Source organism: Oncorhynchus nerka, linkage group LG1 (assembly GCF_034236695.1).
Source record: "Oncorhynchus nerka isolate Pitt River linkage group LG1, Oner_Uvic_2.0, whole genome shotgun sequence".
In the NCBI taxonomy this organism is placed as follows: Eukaryota; Metazoa; Chordata; class Actinopteri; order Salmoniformes; family Salmonidae; genus Oncorhynchus; species Oncorhynchus nerka.
This window is the reverse complement of record NC_088396.1, coordinates 7,375,766-7,397,172: the sequence shown is the minus strand read 5'-3', so window position 1 is coordinate 7,397,172 and position 21,407 is coordinate 7,375,766. Positions and strand designations below refer to the sequence as shown.

At 44.5% G+C, this 21,407-nt stretch overlaps 1 protein-coding gene across 5 annotated transcripts in view; it reads left to right on the top strand.

Moving 5' to 3' along the window:
* mycbp2 (MYC binding protein 2) overlaps positions 1-21,407 on the top strand; it is a 249,694-nt gene that overhangs the window by 166,517 nt on the left and 61,770 nt on the right. For all 5 annotated transcript variants that reach the window (XM_065027423.1, XM_065027354.1, XM_065027490.1 and 2 more), the window contains exons 42-52: positions 256-305; positions 2,488-2,660; positions 2,867-3,011; positions 3,431-3,640; positions 3,965-4,020; positions 4,236-4,351; positions 4,683-4,780; positions 5,543-5,659; positions 7,295-7,435; positions 10,640-10,772; positions 12,405-12,539. In XM_065027423.1, the coding sequence (XP_064883495.1) occupies positions 256-305; positions 2,488-2,660; positions 2,867-3,011; positions 3,431-3,640; positions 3,965-4,020; positions 4,236-4,351; positions 4,683-4,780; positions 5,543-5,659; positions 7,295-7,435; positions 10,640-10,772; positions 12,405-12,539 (1,374 nt within the window). The remainder of the gene's footprint in view (positions 1-255; positions 306-2,487; positions 2,661-2,866; positions 3,012-3,430; positions 3,641-3,964; positions 4,021-4,235; positions 4,352-4,682; positions 4,781-5,542; positions 5,660-7,294; positions 7,436-10,639; positions 10,773-12,404; positions 12,540-21,407) is intronic.

Below are 21,407 nucleotides of genomic sequence, written 5' to 3'. Positions count from 1 at the left end.
ATGTGATGAAAGAAATAAAAGCTGAAATCACTCTCTGCTATTATTTTGACATTTCACATTTTAAATAAAGTGGTGATCCTAACTGACCTTAGACAGGTAATTTTACATGGATTAAATGTAAGGAATTATGAACTGAGTTTACATGTAGTTGACTAAACTGTATGTGAACTTCTGACTTCAACTGTATGTGCATGTATGATTATAATTTGCCCCTAATGGCATATCATATTTTATCCTCTGTGCTTTTCTTTCCAGGGAATGAACTTGAAGAGGACCTTGAGATTCTTGAAGAGGCCTCTCTCCAGGTATTCTGATGCCATTTGACTTCTTCATAATCACATTGTGACATAACTAAAGCTCTCAAGTGTGCAAGCAGGATGTTTGAAAAAGACGGCCAGTCCTCAAACGTATCATCAAGCCTCTGTCAGCATGTAACGATGACATACAGTGCTGCTTGAAAGTATGTGAACAGATGTTTTTCTGCCTTTTTGATCTGACATAACAGTTTTACATTTACCAATACCATTTGTTGGTGTAGAGGAATCATGCCTGTAGTTGAAAAACACAATTAAAAAGGAATTACTGCAGGTTCAAAAATAAGTGAACATCAAGTTGCATTGGTTAAATCAAGTGGTAAGTAGAGTCAGGGGGGTTAATAATTGGGTACCAAATGAACCAATCAAAGGAGAGATCTTTCGGAAAGAGTGTGTCTGGTACTCTGATAAATAGAGATAAGAAACCTGGTCAGTTTGGTGTTACCAATTCAGGTGAATGCAAAGCACACCCATGCCGAGAGGAAAGGAGATCTCAGAGGACATCAGGACAAGGCTAGTGAGAGCACAGTCTGCTGAGGCTATAAAATCATCTCAAAAAGATTTGAGCTCCACCAGTCCACTGAGGAAAATAATGTACAAATGGAGAGCATTTAACATGACAGCAACTCTGCCTAGAAGTGAACGCCCTTCCAAAATATCCCCAAGAGCCACAAGAACAATCAGGTTAAAACCCACATTTTTAATCTAGAGATGCAGACCTCCTTTGCTGCATCTCCGGTAACTTTGCATGCTTCAACAGTAAGAAGAACATTGAATAGAAATGCCATTCATGGGAGGGTTGCTAGGAAGAAGCCTCTGCTGTCAAAAAAGAACCAAACTGCCCGTCTTACCTTTGCCAGAGACCACCTGGACAATCGTGGTTTTTTTTTATACCCCTTTTTCTCCTTAATTTTGTGGTATCCAATTGGTAGTTAGTCTTGTCTCATCGCTGCAACTCCCGTACGGACTCGAGAGGCGAAGGTCGAGAGCCCTGCGTCCTCCGAAACACAACCCAACCAAACTGCACTGCTTCTTGACACAATGCCCACTTAACCTGGAAGCCAGCCGCACCAATGTGTCAGAGGAAACACCGTACACCTGTTGGCCGTGTCAGTGCGCACTGTGCCCGGCCCGCTAGTGCACGATGGGACAAGGACATCCCTGCCGGCCAAACATTCCCCTAACCCGGACGATGCTGTGCCAGTTGTGCGCCGCCTCATGGGTCTCCCAGTCGCGACCGGCTGCAACAGATCCTGGACCCAGAATCTCTAGTGGCACAGCTGGCACTGCGATGCAGTGCTTTAGACCATTGTGCCACTCGGGAGGCCACCACCTGGACAAACCTGAAGGTTTCTGGAAGTCCATTCTCTGGACCGATGAGTCCAAAATTGACCTTTTTGTTCACAATCAACACTGCTACATTTTGCGATAACCCAACACTGCCTACCACCAAAATAACCTTATCCCAACAGTCAAGGAAGGTGGTGGGAATGTCAAGATCTGGGGCTGCTTTGCCTCCTCTGGACCTGGACGACTCCACATCATTAAGGGAACCATATGTTCTGTGGTAAACCAGGAGACTCTGGAACAGAACGTCAGGCCATCAGTCAAGGAGCAAAAGCTGGGTCAAAAATGGGTCTTCCATCAAGACGACACAAAGAATTCAAATAAATCTACCAAAGAATGGCTCAGGAGAAAGAAGATTTGTGTTTTGGATTGGCCATGTCAAAGTCCTGACCTTAAATCCAATTTGAGATGTGGCAGGACCTGAAGCAGGCAGTTCATGCCAGACCCCCCTCAAACCTCATTCAATTGGCTGAGTTCTGTAAGGAGGAGTTGGCAAATATCCCTCAAAACATATAGACTACTGGCTATAGGAGACGTTTACTCCAAGTTATCGCTGCTGATGGAGGTTCCTCAAACTATTGGGGTTCACATAGTTTTGCACACATCAAATCTGAGTTTCGGTTAAATAAACCACTTTTGTTAAATAAACAATGAAAATATATCATATATTTTTGTTTCTGTCATTTACTTGGAATGTCTTTATTACGAATTGGGGTTTATGTTAATATTTATAGCAAATTAATGACCAGCCCTGTAGGGTTCTCATACTTTAAAGCAAGACTGTACTTCCCTCTCATTCCCCCTTTCCCTCCCCCTCTCACTCCAGGTGTGTAAGGCCCACTCAGGTATCCTGGGCAAGGGTCTGGCCTTGTCCCACTCCCCCACAATCCTGGAGGCTCTGGAGGGCAACCTGCCTCTGCACCTGCAGACCAACGAGCACTCCTTCCTGGAGGACTTCATTACCTGTGTGCAGAACTCCAGCGGAGGACGCTTGGCCAGGTGAGAGAGATGAAGACGGCATGTAGACACAAACACACAGGCACACATGCCCACGTACACACACTGTGTGAAACAAAGCTCAGCACATAGCCAGGTAAGCTGTGAAGAACAGCTATGAATATTCTCACTTTGTGTTACATTTCTTTGTCTCTTGGCCAGGTTGTAAATAAATATATGAATAAAGAAATGTATCCCCCCTCCCCCAGGTGGCTGCAACCGGACTCCTACGCGGACCCCGAGAAGACGTCTCTGATCCTGAACAAGGACCACATCTGCTGCGGCTGGCCCACCACAGTGGCCGTCCAGACCAAAGACCAGTACGGAGACGTGGTGCATGTGCCCAACATGAAGGTCAGAGTTTTGAATTGTTCTGTTCTTACTTCATGTCATAGAAAGCCTACAATGTCACATGATTGTTTGTAGTGACATACACTTATGTTTGACGCACACTACCTATTCAGAATGTTAACTAACCTGCCATTCAGACTGGCTATCAAGCCACTGAAATTTGCTTTAATTTGGGACATTTTCAACTCTGGTCACAAGCTCTCTAGTTGCCGACCATTAAGTCGCTGAGTGTCCCCTTGTGTGCATGGAAAATGACTGGTTGCTAGTAGCTAGATCACTGATAGCCTCACCAGATTTGAATCCACTGTAATGTTATCAGATGTTCATTGTGAACATAAAATAAATAGAATATGTTAGCTAACATTTGCGAACTGTACACCTTGTTGAAGGCATCCCATGTCTCTCCCTCTCCTCTCCCCCAGGTGGAGGTGAAGGCGGTGCCCGTCTCCCAGAAGAAGTCCATGCAGCAGGAGTGCATGAGGAAGCTGCAGCGTCTCCCAGGCAGCAACAACCCCTCCTTCTCGGGCACTCCTGACCTGACCTTCGGGGGCCTGCCCATGCCCAAGCTGGACGCCACTTACGAGCCCATGATCGTCAAGGAGGCGCGCTACATCGCCATCACAATGATGAAGGTTGGGCAACCGTAAACCTGTGACCTTAGAGATCAAACGGATTTGTTTAGATGTTTATATTAAAATGAATGTTTTCTCTTTATGCATTGGACTGAAATGAATTTATTAGCTTGTATGTGAAGAATAGTGGTTTATTTTCTACCTGGGCCCTTGTTCACCTCCCTCCACATATCTTCTAGACCTGGAGGGGAAAGCAACATGGCAGAACCTAGGTGAAGCTGTTGCTCACCGTGTTTCCTTGTGAAATGATAGAGAAATGTTTTTTTTTAGAGCGTAACCTACCTGTATAATGTTTTTGACACCGAGCTTATCCTCTTTGTCCAGGCCTATGAGAACTACTCGTTCGAGGAGCTTCGCTTTGCTTCGCCCTCTCCAAAGAGGTAATGGATGAGAAAGTTCAATCAAGTGCAGGAAAAGTAATTGAATGTAAACAAACTCATTTACAATTGAGTCATTTAGCAGACACTCTTATCCAGATTGACTTGAGTGCATACATTTTCGTACACCATTTGAACCTAGGTTTGATGACATGAAAAGTGAGGTCGAAGTGGATTTGGATTTAAATGTTTTCATCCCTGTGCCTCTCCCCCACCAGGCCCAGTGAGAACATGTTGATCTGGGCCAACACAGACGGGACCTACAGCGCCAACTGGACCCCCGGGGCTGTGGGCCTCTATACCATCCACGTCACCATCGACAGCATCGAGATCGGTAAACCAGACCAGGGTTGGGGTCTAATTATATTCAGTCATTACATTGTAATAAGTGAACAGAAATTCCATTTCCCATTTCCTCTATTGAAATTGGACTCGAGGTCAAGTCAGGTCAACATACCTTGTGTCAATGTGTAATTTTTGAGTTTCTGTTAATTGAAGGTTTGGCACAAGCACTCAAAAAATGTACGTTGGAATTGTGTTTAGTCTAAGATTAGAGAAAATAAATGTATTAGTTAGTACAATGTATTCAACATATATTAGTTGTTAGTATTAATGAAAGTTATCTGCTAGCTGAGTGTTGACTATGTGTGTGTTTAACCCACTAGATGCTGGTATGGAGGTGGAGGTGAAAGACCCTCCTAAAGGCATGATCCCACCTGGCACACAGATGGTTAAACCCAAGGCCGAGCCCCAACCTAGCAAGGTGAGACCGACACACCTGACCCCACACATGCTCATCTGAGAACAGACCAAAGAACCTGAAAACACACCGTCACAGACAGTAGTGTCTGTTGTGTGTTAATTTACTGTTTTGTATTGGGTCCTCTGTTGTTTACTCCAGGTGTTGTCTGGGTGGAGTCCATAGGATAATTGTTTTCACGTCTTGTTCACTCTCATTCTAACTGGTGCTTATCTGTGTGGACATTTATAATGAAGAAAATTGTGTTGTGTGAGGATTGTATGTTTAATGCAGTGAATATTTTCTGTCACAAACCATGTTCTGTATCATTGTTTTTGGAGCTCACTATTATCAAACAGACAGTGGGGAAACAAACTGTACATTTCCAATCAGCTCTTTGTAGCTCCTTCTGATCTTGTGTACAGTGGATCATATCCAGCGCCATCAGAGAACTGGGTGGATGGTAGGGTTTATTATTGTTTGAATATTTTTAGTTCTTTATTTAACCAGGGAATTTTTATTGATATGAACAGCTTTTGTTTCAAGTCAACCCTGGGTTTGGAATGATCAACCAGCAGTGTCTTACGAATGGAGTACTTCTACGCTTTCTCCCACTATTTTGCTTTGTGGGCATGCCTATGTATGTGAATGTATAGATTGTTTGTATGTCTGTCTCTGCAGTGTGTGTGTCTGTCCTCTTTCCCTCTGCTGCCACTTCTTTTTCTCTTTCCCCTCCTGAGGTTCCTGCAACTCACTGTCTCCCTGTCTCTCCTCTGCTTCTCTCAGGTCCGCAAATTTGTGTCCAAGGACAGTGCAGGCCTCCGCGTGCGTAGTCACCCCTCCCTGCAGAGCGAACAGATAGGCATAGTGCAAGTCAATGGCACAATCACCTTCATTGATGAGGTAAACTGCTCTAGACCAGGCGATTTGATCATGTCATAGCTTTACTCTTTTCTTTGACCTTTTTCTGGTCCGTTTTTTCCTTGTTTTTTTTTTTTATTTGAATTAACTAGGACTGAATCCTAACTTGGGATCCAAGTGTGTAACCTTTTACACTCTTGGGAATTAGCCTGTATGAATAGGGCTAAATGTAAATGTTTCCTACAGAAGAAATATGAAAAGCGTATGCATAAGCATGGTTGTCATTGAAAGGGAACCGTTTGTTGATTATTTTTAGACAAACGGTGAGGGCACAACATTCCACCTGACACAAGACTGAATCCAAACATTACACTGTTGATTTTATGTGCATTTTACGTTTCCTGTACTTATCGCCGCATTTGTTGATAAATAAAATCTGAAAATACTCTGTAAAATTCAGTAAGATAAGAATATTCATGGGAAATGTGGGGTAGGTACAACATAAGACAAAGAAATGACAACGGTTTGAGTGAGAGGACTAACTGGTGTCAGCACAGTTCCTAAGTTATTTCAGTGCACTTTTATGACTCAGTCTTCAACTATAAGCTGTTTTTTTAGCTTTTCTAGCTAAGCTATAAAATACGATATTTAAGTATAAGGCTTTGACAATGCGGATCATCATTTTGGTGCGCACAGAAAGAAGTCATGAGTGCATTCAGGTGCGTGTGCCGTGGCAAATTTTCTTCATAATAGACAAAACAGACTCATTCTGTTCAGAACAACCCAGGGTATGACACCATGTCATCTGGTAACTGTACAACAACCAGGCTCGTTCTGTTCAGAACAACCCAGGGTATGACACCATGTCATCTGGTAACTGTACATCAACCAGGCTCATTCTGTTCAGAACAACCCAGGGTATGACACCATGTCATCTGGTAACTGTACATCAACCAGGCTCGTTCTGTTCAGAACAACCCAGGGTATGACACCATGTCATCTGGTAACTGTACATCAACCAGGCTCGTTCTGTTCAGAACAACCCAGGGTATGACACCATGTCATCTGGTAACTGTACATCAACCAGGCTCATTCTGTTCAGAACAACACAGGGTATGACACCATGTCATCTGGTAACTGTACATCAACCATAGTGATCATAAATGTTGATAATGTATATGACTTGAGTGTTCTGATATTGGAATGTAAAGTGCACATTTGGATTCGTGGGTGTATGACTTGCATGTGTGACATCAAAGTGGTATTTATAATCCTCAACGTCTCAGCATTTCCCTCAATCAGACAACAAAACTGTGCGGGAGGGGCAACACAAGTTCAGAACAGCTGTCAGTCAAAACCCATACAGTGCTGTGAAGCGCAGAGCCAGAGCTCTGACGTCATGTATACATTTAACATTTACATTTAAGTCATTTAGCAGACGCTCTTATCCAGAGCGACTTACAAATTGGGTATAGTATGTTACTGTACAGCCACTGTGTTCCAATTTAGGTGTTTATCACCTGGGTGTTACATTTTGCACCACTCAGTATAGGTAACTCTGCCTTCCTTGTTGATTCTGGGGTTCTGGAGCCATTCAACCCAGTTGACTCTGTTTCCATAGTGACAGGAGGGGGGTATGACTGTGCTCTCTTCCCTCTGTTGCTTGTTTTACCATAGATCCACAATGATGATGGTGTTTGGCTCAGGCTGAATGACGAGACAGTAAAGAAGTATGTGCCCAACATGAATAGGTACACTGAAGCCTGGTGCCTCTCTTTTAACCAGCACATGGGCAGGAGCCTGCTGGTCCCTGCCAACGTAAGTAAAATGACAGTCAGCCAGTCAGTCTGTATGACAGCAGGGTAGTCTACCACCCTATGCTGCTCTTTTGGGGAAAGCATCACAGATCATGAGACCCCACACTACCAGACCTTTACAAATGGCAGCATAAGGGCAACATGCATGCCTTAACTCATGTCTGAGGGGATGAGAAAAAGGTTCACTTTAATGTTACTAGAATGTGTTTGTTTGGACATGGCTCTTGAAAAAAACCTGCATGATCAGTTAATACATGTTTAATGCATTGAAGTAATCCCCAATGCAGTTATTGACCAAAAAGATAGAGGTAGTAGATGAGCCATTTCAGTGTTTAGTTTTAAATGGTATTAACTGCGCTGTCTGCGATTATCTTCACCTCTTCCTCATTGCTTTCTTCTCCCCCAAGCTTCACAACCACAGGCACCTCAGAGCAAAATAAAAAATAAAAAACTTTTTGAAATACCATATATTTGCTCCATGACACAAACAACTTCAAAACTCTGAAGGCTGGTTGCTTAGATGCAGATTAAGCCTAGTCCTTGCCTAAAAAACTATTTTTATATTGTCTTTTTCATTTGAGCATGCTTTTTAGTCCAGTACTAGGCTTAATCTGGGACCGGGAAACTAGCCCTGTCTAATCAGGGACTTCATGGTTGGATAGATTAGAAAGTGTTTACATTAATTAATTAATTAATTAATTAATTCAATGCATTGCCTATGTATTGACCATCAATTTTAAGAATAACTGTGTTCTCTCATGAAGCAATCATTTGTCCCAAACACCACTTCATATGGAAATTGTGCCTCTACCACTCTACAATTCTGCCTATGCATTGGGCTGCTGAGGCTTGTAAGGTTCAGAGGCTTCTACGTAACGGCATTGTCAAGAACAGCATGACACACTACATCCTTTATGTAGAAGATTTATTTTTCTGTCTTTTTTTAAACTTAAAAATACTTGAAAAAAAAAAAAAGTCTTAGCTCAATATGATCGTTTCACTATTACCAGTAACCCAAAAGTGGGTTTTAAAATGCCTCCCAAGCCCTTCCCACCCAAAATAACAAAATGTTCACCATGACACTTCACAGGAAGGAAGCTAATATTTGACAGACTTTGTCAACTTTCTGAATCCTCTGAATCCTTCACAACATTTTTCCATTCCTTCACGATTGTTCGAGTACAAAGCCTATTTGGTCACCCCGTCAAAATTGGTGACAGCTCACTCTTCTCAAGTTCAATTACAAAATAACTTAAGAACAGATAAAATTGCTGAAGAACCCCCCAAAAAAACATTTATTCCAAAGAAATACATTGATGCTTTTTCCTTCCCTGTTTCTCACGCTCAAATCAAAATGTATTGGTCACACAAATATTTAGCAGATGTTATTGCGGGTTTAGCGAAATGCTTGTTTTGCTAGCTCCAACAGTGCAGTAATATCCAACAATTCACAACAAATCAAATGTATTTATATAGCGCTTCTTACATCAGCTGATATCTCAAAGTGCTGTACAGAAACCCAGCGTAAAACCACAAACCGCAAGCAATGCAGGTGTAGAAGCACGGTGGCTAGGAAAAACTCCCTAGAAAGGCCAAAACCTAGGAATAAACCTAGAGAGGAACCAGGCTATGAGGGGTGGCCGGTCCTCTTCTGGCTGTGCCGGGTGGAGATTATAACGGAACATGGCCAAGATGTTCAAATGTTCACAAATGATCAGTTTGGTCAAATAATAATAATCACAGTAGTTCTCGAGGGTGCAGCAAGTCAGCACCTCAGGAGTAAATGTCAGTTGGCTTTTCATAGCCGATCATTCAGAGTATCTCTATTGCTCCTGCTGTCTCTAGAGCGTTGAAAACAGCAGGTCTGGGATAGGTAGCACGTCCGGTGAACAGGTCAGGGTTCCATAGCCGCAGGCAGAACAGTTGAAACTGGAGCAGCAGCACGGCCAGGTGGACTGGGGACAGCAAGGAGTCATCATGCCAGGTAGTCCTGAGGCATGGTCCTAGGGCTGATGTGGCTCTCTGCAATATCACCGGATGTTTTTAGAACTAATGAACGTAACGCGCCAATATATACTGAGATTTTTTCATATAAATATGCACTTTATCGAACAAAACATGCATGTATTGTGTAACATGAAGTCCTATGAGTGTCATCTGATGAAGATCATCAGGTTAGTGATTCATTTTATCTCTATGTGTGCTTTTTGTGACTCCTCTCTTTGGCTGGAAAAATGGCTGAGTTTTTCTGTGAGTTGGTGGTCACCTAACATAATCATTTGTGGTGCTTTTCGCTGTAAAGCCTCTTTGAAATCGGACACTGGTGGGATTAACAACAAGAATACCTTTAAAACGGTATACGATACATGTATGTTTGAGGAATTTTAATTATGAGATTTCTGTTTTGAATTTGGCGCCCTGCACTTTCACTGGCTGTTGTCATATCGATCCTGTTAACGGCATTGCAGCCCTAAGAAGTTTTTAACATTGGATTCTTGAAATGCTGAAGCCATACTGTATCTCAGATTAATCTTTCCCCTCTTACACCTTCTGTTGACTTTATTTCTCGGGGCACATTTTGATGCGCTTTAAAATGTCTTGACCCAAAGTGCTGAATGGTGCCTTCTTGACCTCTGTTAGGAGGATGTGGTGTTGTCATGCTTTTACTGGAATGCCCTCTCTAAACCAATGGCTCTGCGGCTCTTTCTCAATTAATCTTTCCTTGAGTCCACACGTCCTATATCCTCGCCTCCTTCTCAAACCGCATTGGAGGAGGTTGTCTGAGGGGAGGAACCTTGGACGACTTCCTCCAATAGGGTTGAGAAGGTGACAAGGATATAGGATGTGAGAACTACTAGGATACAATGAATCATGGAAAGACTCACTAAGCCTCTCTCTCTCTCTAAGCACTTGTTAACATTTACACTTTCCATCTGCATGTCTAAAGTGGTGATTTTTCTTTCAGGACTTTTACAAAACCAAAACAAACAAACATGCATTTAACTTTCAATATGATTAACTTTCAGAGTAAGTTCTTAAAAGTATTCTCTTTATACAGTAAACTATGCAAATATTCTAGCTACAATGCAGTATGAAATTGCTCTGTAGGAATGATGTTCTACATTTTGTATAAGGGGATGGGATGATATTTGTGAGGATGGTGCTGTGTGTGTAGAGGGATAACGAGCCTTGTGTTGTCCATCAGGTGATCAACACAGAGGGGACGTGGGTGCAGCTGGACAAGAATAGCGTGGTGGAGTTCTACGAGAGCAACAAAGGAGAGGCCTGGTCTCTGGCCCGAGACCCTGGGGGAAACCAGTACCTACGCCAAGGGGAAGGTAAGAGCCCCTATAATTACCTTTTTACTTACCTTACTGCTTTGAGACCTCTGTAATTGTTGTGGACCAGGGCCCATATTCACAAAGCAGCTCAACAGTTCCTAGGAATCCTGCTTTAAGACAACAAAAACTAAAAGCAAATCAAATTTTATTTGTTACATGCGCCGAATACAAGTGTAGACCTTAGAGTGAAATGCTTACTTACAAGTCCTTAACCAACAATGCAGTTTTAAAATACCTAAAAAAATTAATACGAGATAAGAATAACAAATAATTATAGAGCAGCAGTAAATAACAATAGCGGGGCTATATACAGGGGGTACCGGTACGTAGTCAATGTGGAGGCTATATACAGGGGGTACCGGTACGTAGTCAATGTGGAGGCTATATACAGGGGGTACCGGTACAGAGTCAATGTGGAGGCTATATACAGGGGGCACCGGTACAGAGTCGATGTGGAGGCTATATACAGGGGGTAGCGGTACAGAGTCAATATGGAGGCTATATACAGGGGGTATACATAGTCAATGTGTACCCCCCGGTACATAGTCAATGTGGAGGCTATATACAGGGGGTACCGGTACAGAGTCAATGTGGAGGCTATATACAGGGGGCACCGGTACAGAGTCAATGTACGGGGGGCACCGGTGTCGAGGTAATTTAGGTAATATTTAGGTGTAGGTAGACTTATTAATGTGACCATGCATAGATAATAACAGAGTAGCAGCTGCGTAGAGGGGGGGGGGGGGCAATGCAGATAGTCTGGGTAGCCAGTTGATTAGCTGTTCAGGAGACTTATGGCTTGGGTGTAGAAGCAGTTTAGAAGCCTCTTGGACCTCGGGTACTGCTTGCTGTGTGGTAGCAGAGAGAAGTCTGACTCTGGTGGCTGGAGTCTTTGACAATTTTTAGAGCCTTCATCTGACACCGCCTGGTATAGAGGTCCTGTATGGCAGGAAGCTTGGCCCCGGTGATGTACTGGGCTATACGCACTACCCTCTGTCAGAGGCCGTGCAGTTTCCATACCTGGCAGTGATGTGCAGATAGTGGAGCTGTAAAACCTTTTGAGGATCTGGGGAACAATGCCAAATCTTTTCAGTCTCCTGTTCATGACTGTCTTGGTGTGCTTGGACCATGATAGTTTGTTGTTGATGTGGACGCTAAGGAACTTGAAGCGCTCAACCTGCTCCACTACAGCCCCGTCGATGAGAATGGGGTTGTGCTCGGTCCTCCTTATCCTATAGTCCACAATCATCTCCTTTGTCTTGATCACGTTGAGGCAGAGGTTGTTGTCCTTGCACCACACGGCCACGTCTCTGACCTCCTCCCTATTGGCTGTCTCATCTTTGTCGGTGATCAGGCCTACCACTGTTGTGTCATCAGCAAACTTAATGATTGTGTTGGAGTGACCAACTTTTGAACGGTAGTGTAACTTTTAATTTTTTATTGCTTTGGCCACAATGACGAGTATAGTACAAGTCAGCAGCATTATTTGGGTATGAGTCAACATATTAACTTTTAAAAGTGAGATTTTCACTGGACACTTTAATGAATCTAACATGGATGTGAATGGATGTTTTGGTTGCTGTTCTTGGTGGAGCCAATGTGGTCCAGCTCTGTCTTCTCTCCCAACAGAACAAACCCTGCTAGAGCATGGGGCCCAGACCCCCCCAACTAGCCCCTTTTCTGTCCAGGCCTTCAACAGTGCTGCTGGAGCCATTGGGGCCAATGGGACACAGGGCTTCAACTATGGCATCTCAAACAACAAAGGTGAGGCCATCCGGGGGACGTGGATACGTGGCTAGGTGGGTGAGGGATGCCTACACTGAGTGTACTAAACATTAGGAACACCTTCCTAATATTGAGTTGCACCCCCATTTGCCCTCAACAGCCTCAATTATTCGGGGCATGGACTCTACAAGGTTTCAAAAGCATTCCACAGAGATGGTGGCCGATGTTTACCCAAATGCTTCCCACATTTGTGTCAAGTTGGCTGGATGTCCTTTGGGTGGTGGACCATTCTTGATACAAGAAACTGTTGAGCGTGAAAATCCCAGCATCATTGCAGTTCTCGACAAACTCAAACCGGTGCGCCTGGCACCTACTATCATACCCCGTTCAAATGCACTTAAATATTTTGTCTTGCCCATTCACGCTCTGGCACACATACGCAATCCATGTCTCAATGCTTAAATATTATTCTGTTACCCGTCTCCATCTACACTGATTTGAAGGTGACATTAATACAGGATCATAGCTTTCACCTGGTCAGTCTGTAATGGAAAGAGCCGGTGTTCCTAATGTTTTGTACAATCAGTATACATGCACTTGGGGCTTGGTAGCTACAGCTGCTTCTGCTTTAGGAATCTCCTAAATTGTTGCCTGAAGCAGAACCTTGGTCATGGTCATTAGGCATAAAACTTGATAAAATGGTCAAACATGGAGTGAAATGAGCAGGTAGTGTATCTGAACTAGGAAATCCTAGTTTTCATTGTCTGTTGCAAAGCATTTTAAAACAAATCAAATCATATTTTATTCGTCACATGCAGTTGTAGACCTTACGTGAAATGCTTACATACAAGCCCTTAACCAACAATGCATTTCAAGAAATAGAAAATAATGATTAAATAAACTAAAGTAAAGAATAAAATAAAAAGTAACACAATAAAATAACAATAATGAGGCTATATACAGGGGGTACCGGTGCTGAGTCAATGTGCGGAGGTACAGGTTATTCAAGGAATTTTGTACATGTAGGTAGGGGTAAAGTGATTATGCATAGATAATATACAGCGAGTAGCAACAGTGTAAAAACAAAAGGGGGGGGGTGTTATGTAAATAGTCCGGGTGGGCATTTGATTAATTGTTCAGCATGGCTTGGCGGTAGAAGCTGTTAAGGAACATTTTGGACTGAGCCGTAAGCACTATCCTCTCCAGCGCCTTTCGGTTGGATGTCGAGCAATTGCCATACCGGGCGGTGATGCAACCAGTCAGGATGCAGCTGTAATACTTTTTGAGGATCTGAGGACCCATGCCAAATCTGTTCAGTCTCCTGATGTGAAAAGGTGTTATCGTGCCCTCTTCACAACTGTCTTGGTGTGTTTGGACCATGATAGTTTGTTAGTGATGTGAACACCAAGGAACTTGAAACTCTCGATCCGCTCCACTACATCCCCGTCAATGTTAAATGCGGCCTGTTCGGCCTTCCTTTTCTTGTAGTCCACGATCAGCTCCTTTGTCTTGTTCACATTGAGGGAGAGGTTGTTGTCCTGGCACCACACTGCCAGGTCTCTGACCTCTTCTCAAAAGGCTGTCTCATCCTTGTCAGTGATCAGTCCTACCACTATTGTGTCTTCAGCAAACTTAATGATGGTGTTGGAGTCATGCTTGGTCACGCAGTTGTGGGAGTACAGGAGAGGACTAAGGACACACCCCTGATGGGTCCCGGTGTTGAGGATCAGCATTATCACCTGGGGGTTGCCTGTCAGGAAGTCCAGGATCCAGTTGCAGAGGGAGGTGTTTATACCCCTTAGCTTAGTGATGAGCTTTGGGCACTATGGTGTTGAATGCTGAGCAGGTTACCTTTGCTTTCTTGGTCACAGGGACTATGGTGGTCTGCTTGAAACATGGGTCTTACAGATTCAGTTATGGAGAGGTTGAAAATGTCCGTGAAGACACTTGCCAGTTGGTCCGCATATGCTCTGAGGACACATCCTGGTAATCCATCTGCCCCGCAGCTTTGTGAATGTAGACCTGTTTAAAGGTCTTTCTCACATCGGCTATGGAGAGCGTGGTCACACAGTTATCCCGAACAGCTGGTGCTTCCATGCATGCTTCAGTGTTGCTTGTCTCGAAGCGAGCATAAAAGGCATGTAGCTTGTCTGGTTGGCTCGTGTCACTAGGCAGCTCGCTGCTGGGTTTCCCTTTGTAATCCATAATAGTTTGCAAGCCCTGTCACATCTGACGAATGTCAAAGCCGTTGTTGTAGGATTAGGATTCAATCTTAGTCCTGTATTGAAGCTTTGCCTGTTTGATGGTTCGTCTGAGGGCATATCGGGATTTCTTATAAGCGTCCGGATTAGTATCCCGCGCCTTGAAAGCGAAGCTCTAGCCTTTAGCTCGATGCGGATGTTGCCTGTAATCAATGGCTTCTGGTTGGGATATGTACGTACGGATACTCTGGGGTCGACGTCATCGATGCACTTATTGATGAAGTCAGTGACTGAGGTGGTATAGTCCTCAATGCCATTGAACATATTCATTCCAGTCTGTGCTAGCAAAACAGTCCTGTAGCGTAGCATTTGCGTCATCTGACCACTTCCATATTGAGCTAGTCACTGGTACTTCCTGCTTTAGTTTTTGCTTGTAAGCAGGAATCAGGAGGATAGAATTATGGTCAGATTTGCCAAATGGAGGGCGATGGAGGGCTTTGTATGCTCCTCTGTGTGTGGAGTAAAGGTGGTCTAGATATTTTTCCTCCTCTGGTTGCACATTTGAGATGCTGATAGAAATGAGGTAAATTTGATTTGTTTGCCTGCATTAAAGTCCCCGGCCACAAGTAGTGCCGCTTCTGGATGAGCATTTTCTTGTTTGCTTATGGCCTTATAGAGTTGGTTGAGTGCGGTCTTAGTGCCAGCATCGGTTTCTGGTGGTAAATAGACAGCTAAGAATAATATAGATAAGAACTCTCTTGTAGATGGTGTGGTCTACAGCTTATCATGAGGTACTCTACCTCAGGCGAGCAATACCTTGCGACTTATTTAATATTAGACGTCACGCACCAGATGTTGTTGGCAAATAGACATACACTCCCGCTCCTCATCTTACCAGACGTAGCTGCTCTGTCCTGCTGATGCATGGAAACCCCAGCCTGCTCTATATTATCCGTGTCGTCGTTCAGCCACGACTCGGTGAAACATACGTTTTTTAATGTCCCGTTGGTAGGATAGTCTTGATCGTAAATCATCCTGTTTGTTTTCCAATGAATGCATGTTGGCCAATAGGACGAATGGGAGTGGCAGTTTACTCACTCGCCTTTTCTCACAAGGCACAGCGACCTCCACCTACCGTATTTCCGTCTTTTCTTACCGCGAATGACAGGGATTTTGGCCTGGTCTCGGGAAAGCATTATATGATTTGCGTCGGACTCATTAAAGAATCATCTTTGTCCCGTTTGAGGTGAGTAATTCTGATGTCAAAAGCTCTTCGATCATGAGAGACATGCCAGAAACATTATGTACAAAATAAGATTCAAACTATGTGAAAAAACAAACAAAATAGCACAGTTGGTTAGGAGCCATTATTCAACATGTTCTGTTGTGCGCCCAAATGAACACAACCCTTGTGTGGCAACCAGACTGCATCACACATAGCAATTAAACATCTAATTGACTGACATAGGTTGAATAGCATTTTGTTTTGAGTTGTTTCTCCAGAGCGAAATTAAATCATTCATGAGTGGAATCAAGTCAAGGACTGTGGGACTCTGGGCCCGAAGGTAGTTGTTCATTAAAACCTCTTAGGGATGATGCAGAATGTAGTTCCAGTGCAGGAATCATAAAACACGGGACGAGATGTTAAAAACTGTCCATTGTGCCAATAGATGGAATGCACTCACATGAGATTTGACAGAGTGGCATGGGAGGTTTATTTCTTAGACTGGGGTAAGATGTCCATTTTGGGACACATCCTCAGTAGTGTGCCTTCGAATCAGTGGGTGTTTCGGCCTTTAATCACTAAACACCCTCATCAAAGGTGGCCAGCTAAAGGGTAATCAAGCCTTAGCTTGTGTCCCATGCCCAATTAAGATGTCCCACGAGACTATGCAAGGCAGGGGCGTCCTCTTCCCTGAGCCAGCCATACAGCTGACCGCATACCTCATATGCCCTCCTCAAGTTGGAGGGATCTGAATTGGGTTCTCAGGTGGGGGTGGGGGGTCATGAAGTTATAGCCCAGCAAGGGTCCTTCCGTTTGATCCAGATCCACTGGCTGCCTCTTTCAGCTGCTTGAGAAACTGCTCTGACGGTCTGCCGCAGAGCCTGTCCATGGATTCCAAGTTCTTTCAGCAACCTGATGATGGAAGAAGCCACGAATCCTCTGCATCCCACTTCAACTGGCCAGACCTTTGCATTCCCAGCCACGCTGAGTTGCGTCTGCTGCCAACTCTGTGTAACGCAGTTTCTTACGCTCGTAGGCCTCTTCAACAGAGTTTTCCCACGGGACTGTGAGCTCTATGATGTACACAGCCTTTCGTGAAGGGGACCAGAGTACCATGTCTGGCCTAAGGTTGGTAGAAGCAATCTCAGGTGGAAAAATGAGTTGCTGGCCAATATCGACAAGCATCTTCCAGTCCCGGGCCATGGCTAGGTGTCCAGTTTCTGGCTTTGTGGGAGGATACTTGGGCCTTTTCTGTGCCTCCCGGGTGAATGTTGTTGTTTTGACGGGATTGCTTGTTTTTGGAGGTAATGAATTGGTTGCACTCCTCTTGGTCTCAAGTGCTGCAGCCAGGCTCTTGAGGACCTGATTGTGCCTCCAGGTGTAGCGGCCTTGTGAGAGGCTGGTCTTGCAACCTGTCATTATATGCCTGAGAGTCGCTGGAGCTGGGCAGAGGGGGCAGGTCGAGTCCTCGCCTTACCATTGATGTAGATTTTTTGGTGATGGAAGCACATCATAAACAGCTCTTATGATGAAGCTGATGTTGCTTGCCTCCATTTGCCAAAGCTCACTCCAGTTGATCTTTCTCCTCTCCAGGCCTTCCCACCGTGTCCATTGCCCTTGTTTAGCAAGAGAGACAGCCTTTGCACTTCTTGCAGTCTCCTCCTGTCTGCGCACCTCCTCGACCACCAGCTTCCTGCGTTCAGATGTTGTTGCCTTATGGAACGTTGGTTTGCTTGCTGCCAGGCCAAAGCCTCCTCTTCCATGCTGGATATTCCCCACAATGTCTTTGTGTCTCAGGGCTGATGTTGCTTGCTGCACAGCCTTGGATGATGTCCATTTCCATCCAGTTTGCAGGGTAGGTGCAGCCTTGCTAATGGTCTGGTCTTTGGAGTCCTTCAATGTCATCTGAAGTCTTACTTTAGAGCACTTGTACTCCTCCGTTAGACTTGTAAGAGGTAGTTCAAGGACCCCTTTGCCATAGAGGCCGATGTTACTCAGGCATCGTGGGACACCCAGCCATTTCTTCACGTATGAGGTAATGGTTCGCTCCATCTTCTCCACTGTTGTTGTTGGGACCTCATAGACGGTGAGTGGCCACATTACCCGGGGGAGAAGTCCAAACTGTAGGCACCAAAGCTTGAGCCTCCCAGGCAGTAGGGTCTTGTTGATGTTCTCAAGACCGTCAGCGATGTCCTGCCTTACTTGCTGCACTTGATCTTTATCCCGGAGGCTTTCGTTGTACCATCTACCCAGGCTCTTGATGGGTTGCTCAGACACCGTTGGTATCGGGTCATCTCCAATGCAGAACCTCACATCTTTAAGCTGTCCCTTGACTATGGAGATGCTTCGAGATTTGCTTGGCTTGATTTTCATCCGGGCCCACTTGATGTTATCCTGCAGTTTTGCAAGTAGCCGCCTGGTGCATGCTGCAGTGGTGGTCAGTGTAGTCATGTCATCCATGTATGCTCGGATAGGTGGGAGACGGAGCCCTTCCTTAGTTCTCTCACCGCCGACCACCCATCTCGATGCCCTGATGATGACTTCCATGGCCATATTGAAGGCCAGAGGAGAAATTGTACAGCCTGCCATTATGCCTACTTCCAAGCGCTGCCATGTTGTTGTGAAGTCAGGTGTTGTGAAACAAAATTGCAGGTCTTGGAAATAGGCCTTTACCAGTGTAGTGATGGGTTCTGGTACGTGGAAAATGTTGAAGGATTCCCAGAGGAGTTCATGGGGAGCTGAGCCAAAGGCATTGGCCAGGTCGAGGAAGATGACATAGAGGTCTCTCTTGTCCTTCTTAGCTGTTTGGATCTGGTGCCAAATCATACTAGTATGTTCCAGGCAACCAGAGAAACCAGGAATGCCTGCTTTCTGTACAGATGTATCAATGTACTTGTTCCTTTCCAGGTAAGTGGACAGACTCTGTGCTATTATACTGAAAAAGATCTTCCCTTCGACGTTGAGAAGGGAGATTGGTCGGAATTGACTGATGTCTGTCGCATCCTTCTCTTTCGGGATTAGCACACCACCAGCCCTTCGCCATGCCTTTGGTATTATTTCCTTCTGCCACACTATCCTCATGAGCCTCCAAAGAAAGCGTAGAACATCCGGGGCGTTCTTGTAGAGCTTGTATGGTACTCCATTAGGCCCAGGAGCAGAGGCCGCTCTTGCTCTTCGGACAACGTTCTCTACTTCTCTCCATTTTGGAGGGTCAGTGTCCAGATTGAATTCTGGTGGTTGAATAGGTGGGATGTCATGTGGGATGACTATCTGCTCATGCCTTTTCATGTCCTGGTGGACCTTTTCCAGATGTTCTTCCAGTTCAGGCTTTGGAGTTTTTAGGATTCCGCACTTTTCCTTTGCGAAGAGATCTTTGACAAACTTAAAAGGGTTTTTATAGAACCGTGTTCTTGAGTGTACCTTCTTCCTACAAAGTTTCCTTAAGTTTTCCGCTCTTCGCAAGGTTGCCAGCCGACATTTAATGTCTGCTTGGAGTAGCATGAGACCTTCTCTCTCTGCATCAGAGGCCTTCTTCCACTGCTTCCTCAGCTGCCTTCTCTCTCTGACAAGTATCTCGATCTCCTGCTGCCTCCTAGATTTGGCTGGCGGGGGTGGTGTCTTGCCACTTCTACTTTCGTTTACTCCAAAGCGCTCTTCTCCGTAGTAGTGGTAGATAATGTCTCCCATCCTTTCAAGCTTTTTCTCTGCTGTTCCTACCTGTTGTTCCAAGATTTTTGTCAGGTCGTTGTTGATTGTTTCCCACTCTCTCTTTTCAACAGCTTTGGGCCACTTCACACTCGGTCTGTGCCCTTTGATCTTTTCCTCTTTTAGAGGTCTCTGTGGTTGGGTGAGTTCATCCACCGGCATTTCTGTGCTTGTGTTATCCTCCTCAGTTACAGGGGTGCTGATGCTCTGCGAACTTTGGTTTGCGTCCCGTCGCTGTGCTTCATTCGACTGATTTGACTGGCTGCTTCGTAAGAAGTACTGGTCAATGTGAGGTCCCTGTCTCTGCTCTCCCAAGCACCTTTTCCTCCCTTGATGGATCCTTAACCCCCTTGCTGATGTTACTCTCTCCCAACCACAGCTGCACACCTGAAGTGTGTGTCCTGCTGCTGTTATGGTTGTCTCATGTGCTGTGTTCCTACTCGTAGTCGTTTCCGTTCCTGGGTCCGTAACCGTGTGATCAGTCGTTGAGCCATCTTGCGCCCCAGCTCTCGCAGGCTCTAGGGGTATGTTCCTTTGTTGACTTTCAGTAGCACTTAGCGGGTGTCTCCAACATACTGAAACAGCGTCGGAGACTGCCAACATGGGTAGCTAACCCATGACAGCCCCAGTGGGGTCTATTCCCTCCGGTCAGCTGTCTCTCCAAGCTGGAACATCAATCAGCGGAAATTTCAGAGCGCCACCTATAGTTTTCGATAAAACTCAAACTTTCATTAAAACACACATGCAAGGTACTGAATTAAAGCTACACCCGTTGTGAATCTAGCCACCAAGTCAGATTTGTAAAATGCTTTTCGGCGAAAGCATGAGAAGCTATTATCTGATAGCATGCACCCCCCAAAATACCAGAACGTCACCTAAACAACAGATTTTTTGGTAGCCGGCGCTACACAAAACGCAGAAATAAAATATAAAACATTCATTACCTTTGACGAGCTTCTTTGTTGGCACTCCTATATGTCCCATAAACATCACAATTGGGTCTTTTTCCCGATTAAATCCGTCATTGTATACCCAAAATGGCATTTTCTGAAGGACGGTCTGATCCAGGAAAAATCCCCTTTACAAGACGCAAACGTCACTTTTTAAAATTACAAAAGTTGCCTATAAACTTTTACAAATCACTTCAAACTACTTTTCTAAACCAACTTTAGGTATTAATAAAAGTTAATAATCTATCAAATTGATCACGGGGCGATCTGTATTCGATAGCAGCAAGTCTTGAAATCATCGTCCATGTTTTCACTTTCACAACATCCTGTGGTGCGCCCAAAGAAAGGAAGTGCCTATACGTCATCTAACCAAGGATAAAGCAGACATGAAATGCCAGTACTGGCGACATCGTGTGGAAGCTGTAGGCGTTGACAGGGGAACCTCATTTATTTTCTGTCGCCTTAGACAATACATTGACTGGCGGATGAATATTTTTTTTGTGTTTTTGGTGAACAGTTTTTCGATGGATTTTTACTCCTAAACACGTTCTGTTATAGCCACAGACACGATTTAACCAGTTTTAGAGACTTCAGAGTGTTTTCTATACACACATACTTATCATATGCATATACTATATTCCTGGCATGAGTAGCAGGACGTTGAAATGTTGCGCGATTTTTTACAAAAAGCTGCGAAAATTCGCATCATCCCTAACAGGTTTTAAGCAAATATTCAACCTATTTCAGTGCAGAAACGAATTAACTATAATGACCATAATCTATTGTGCCCTTTTTCCGGCTCGGACAGAGATGGATACAGTTTTAC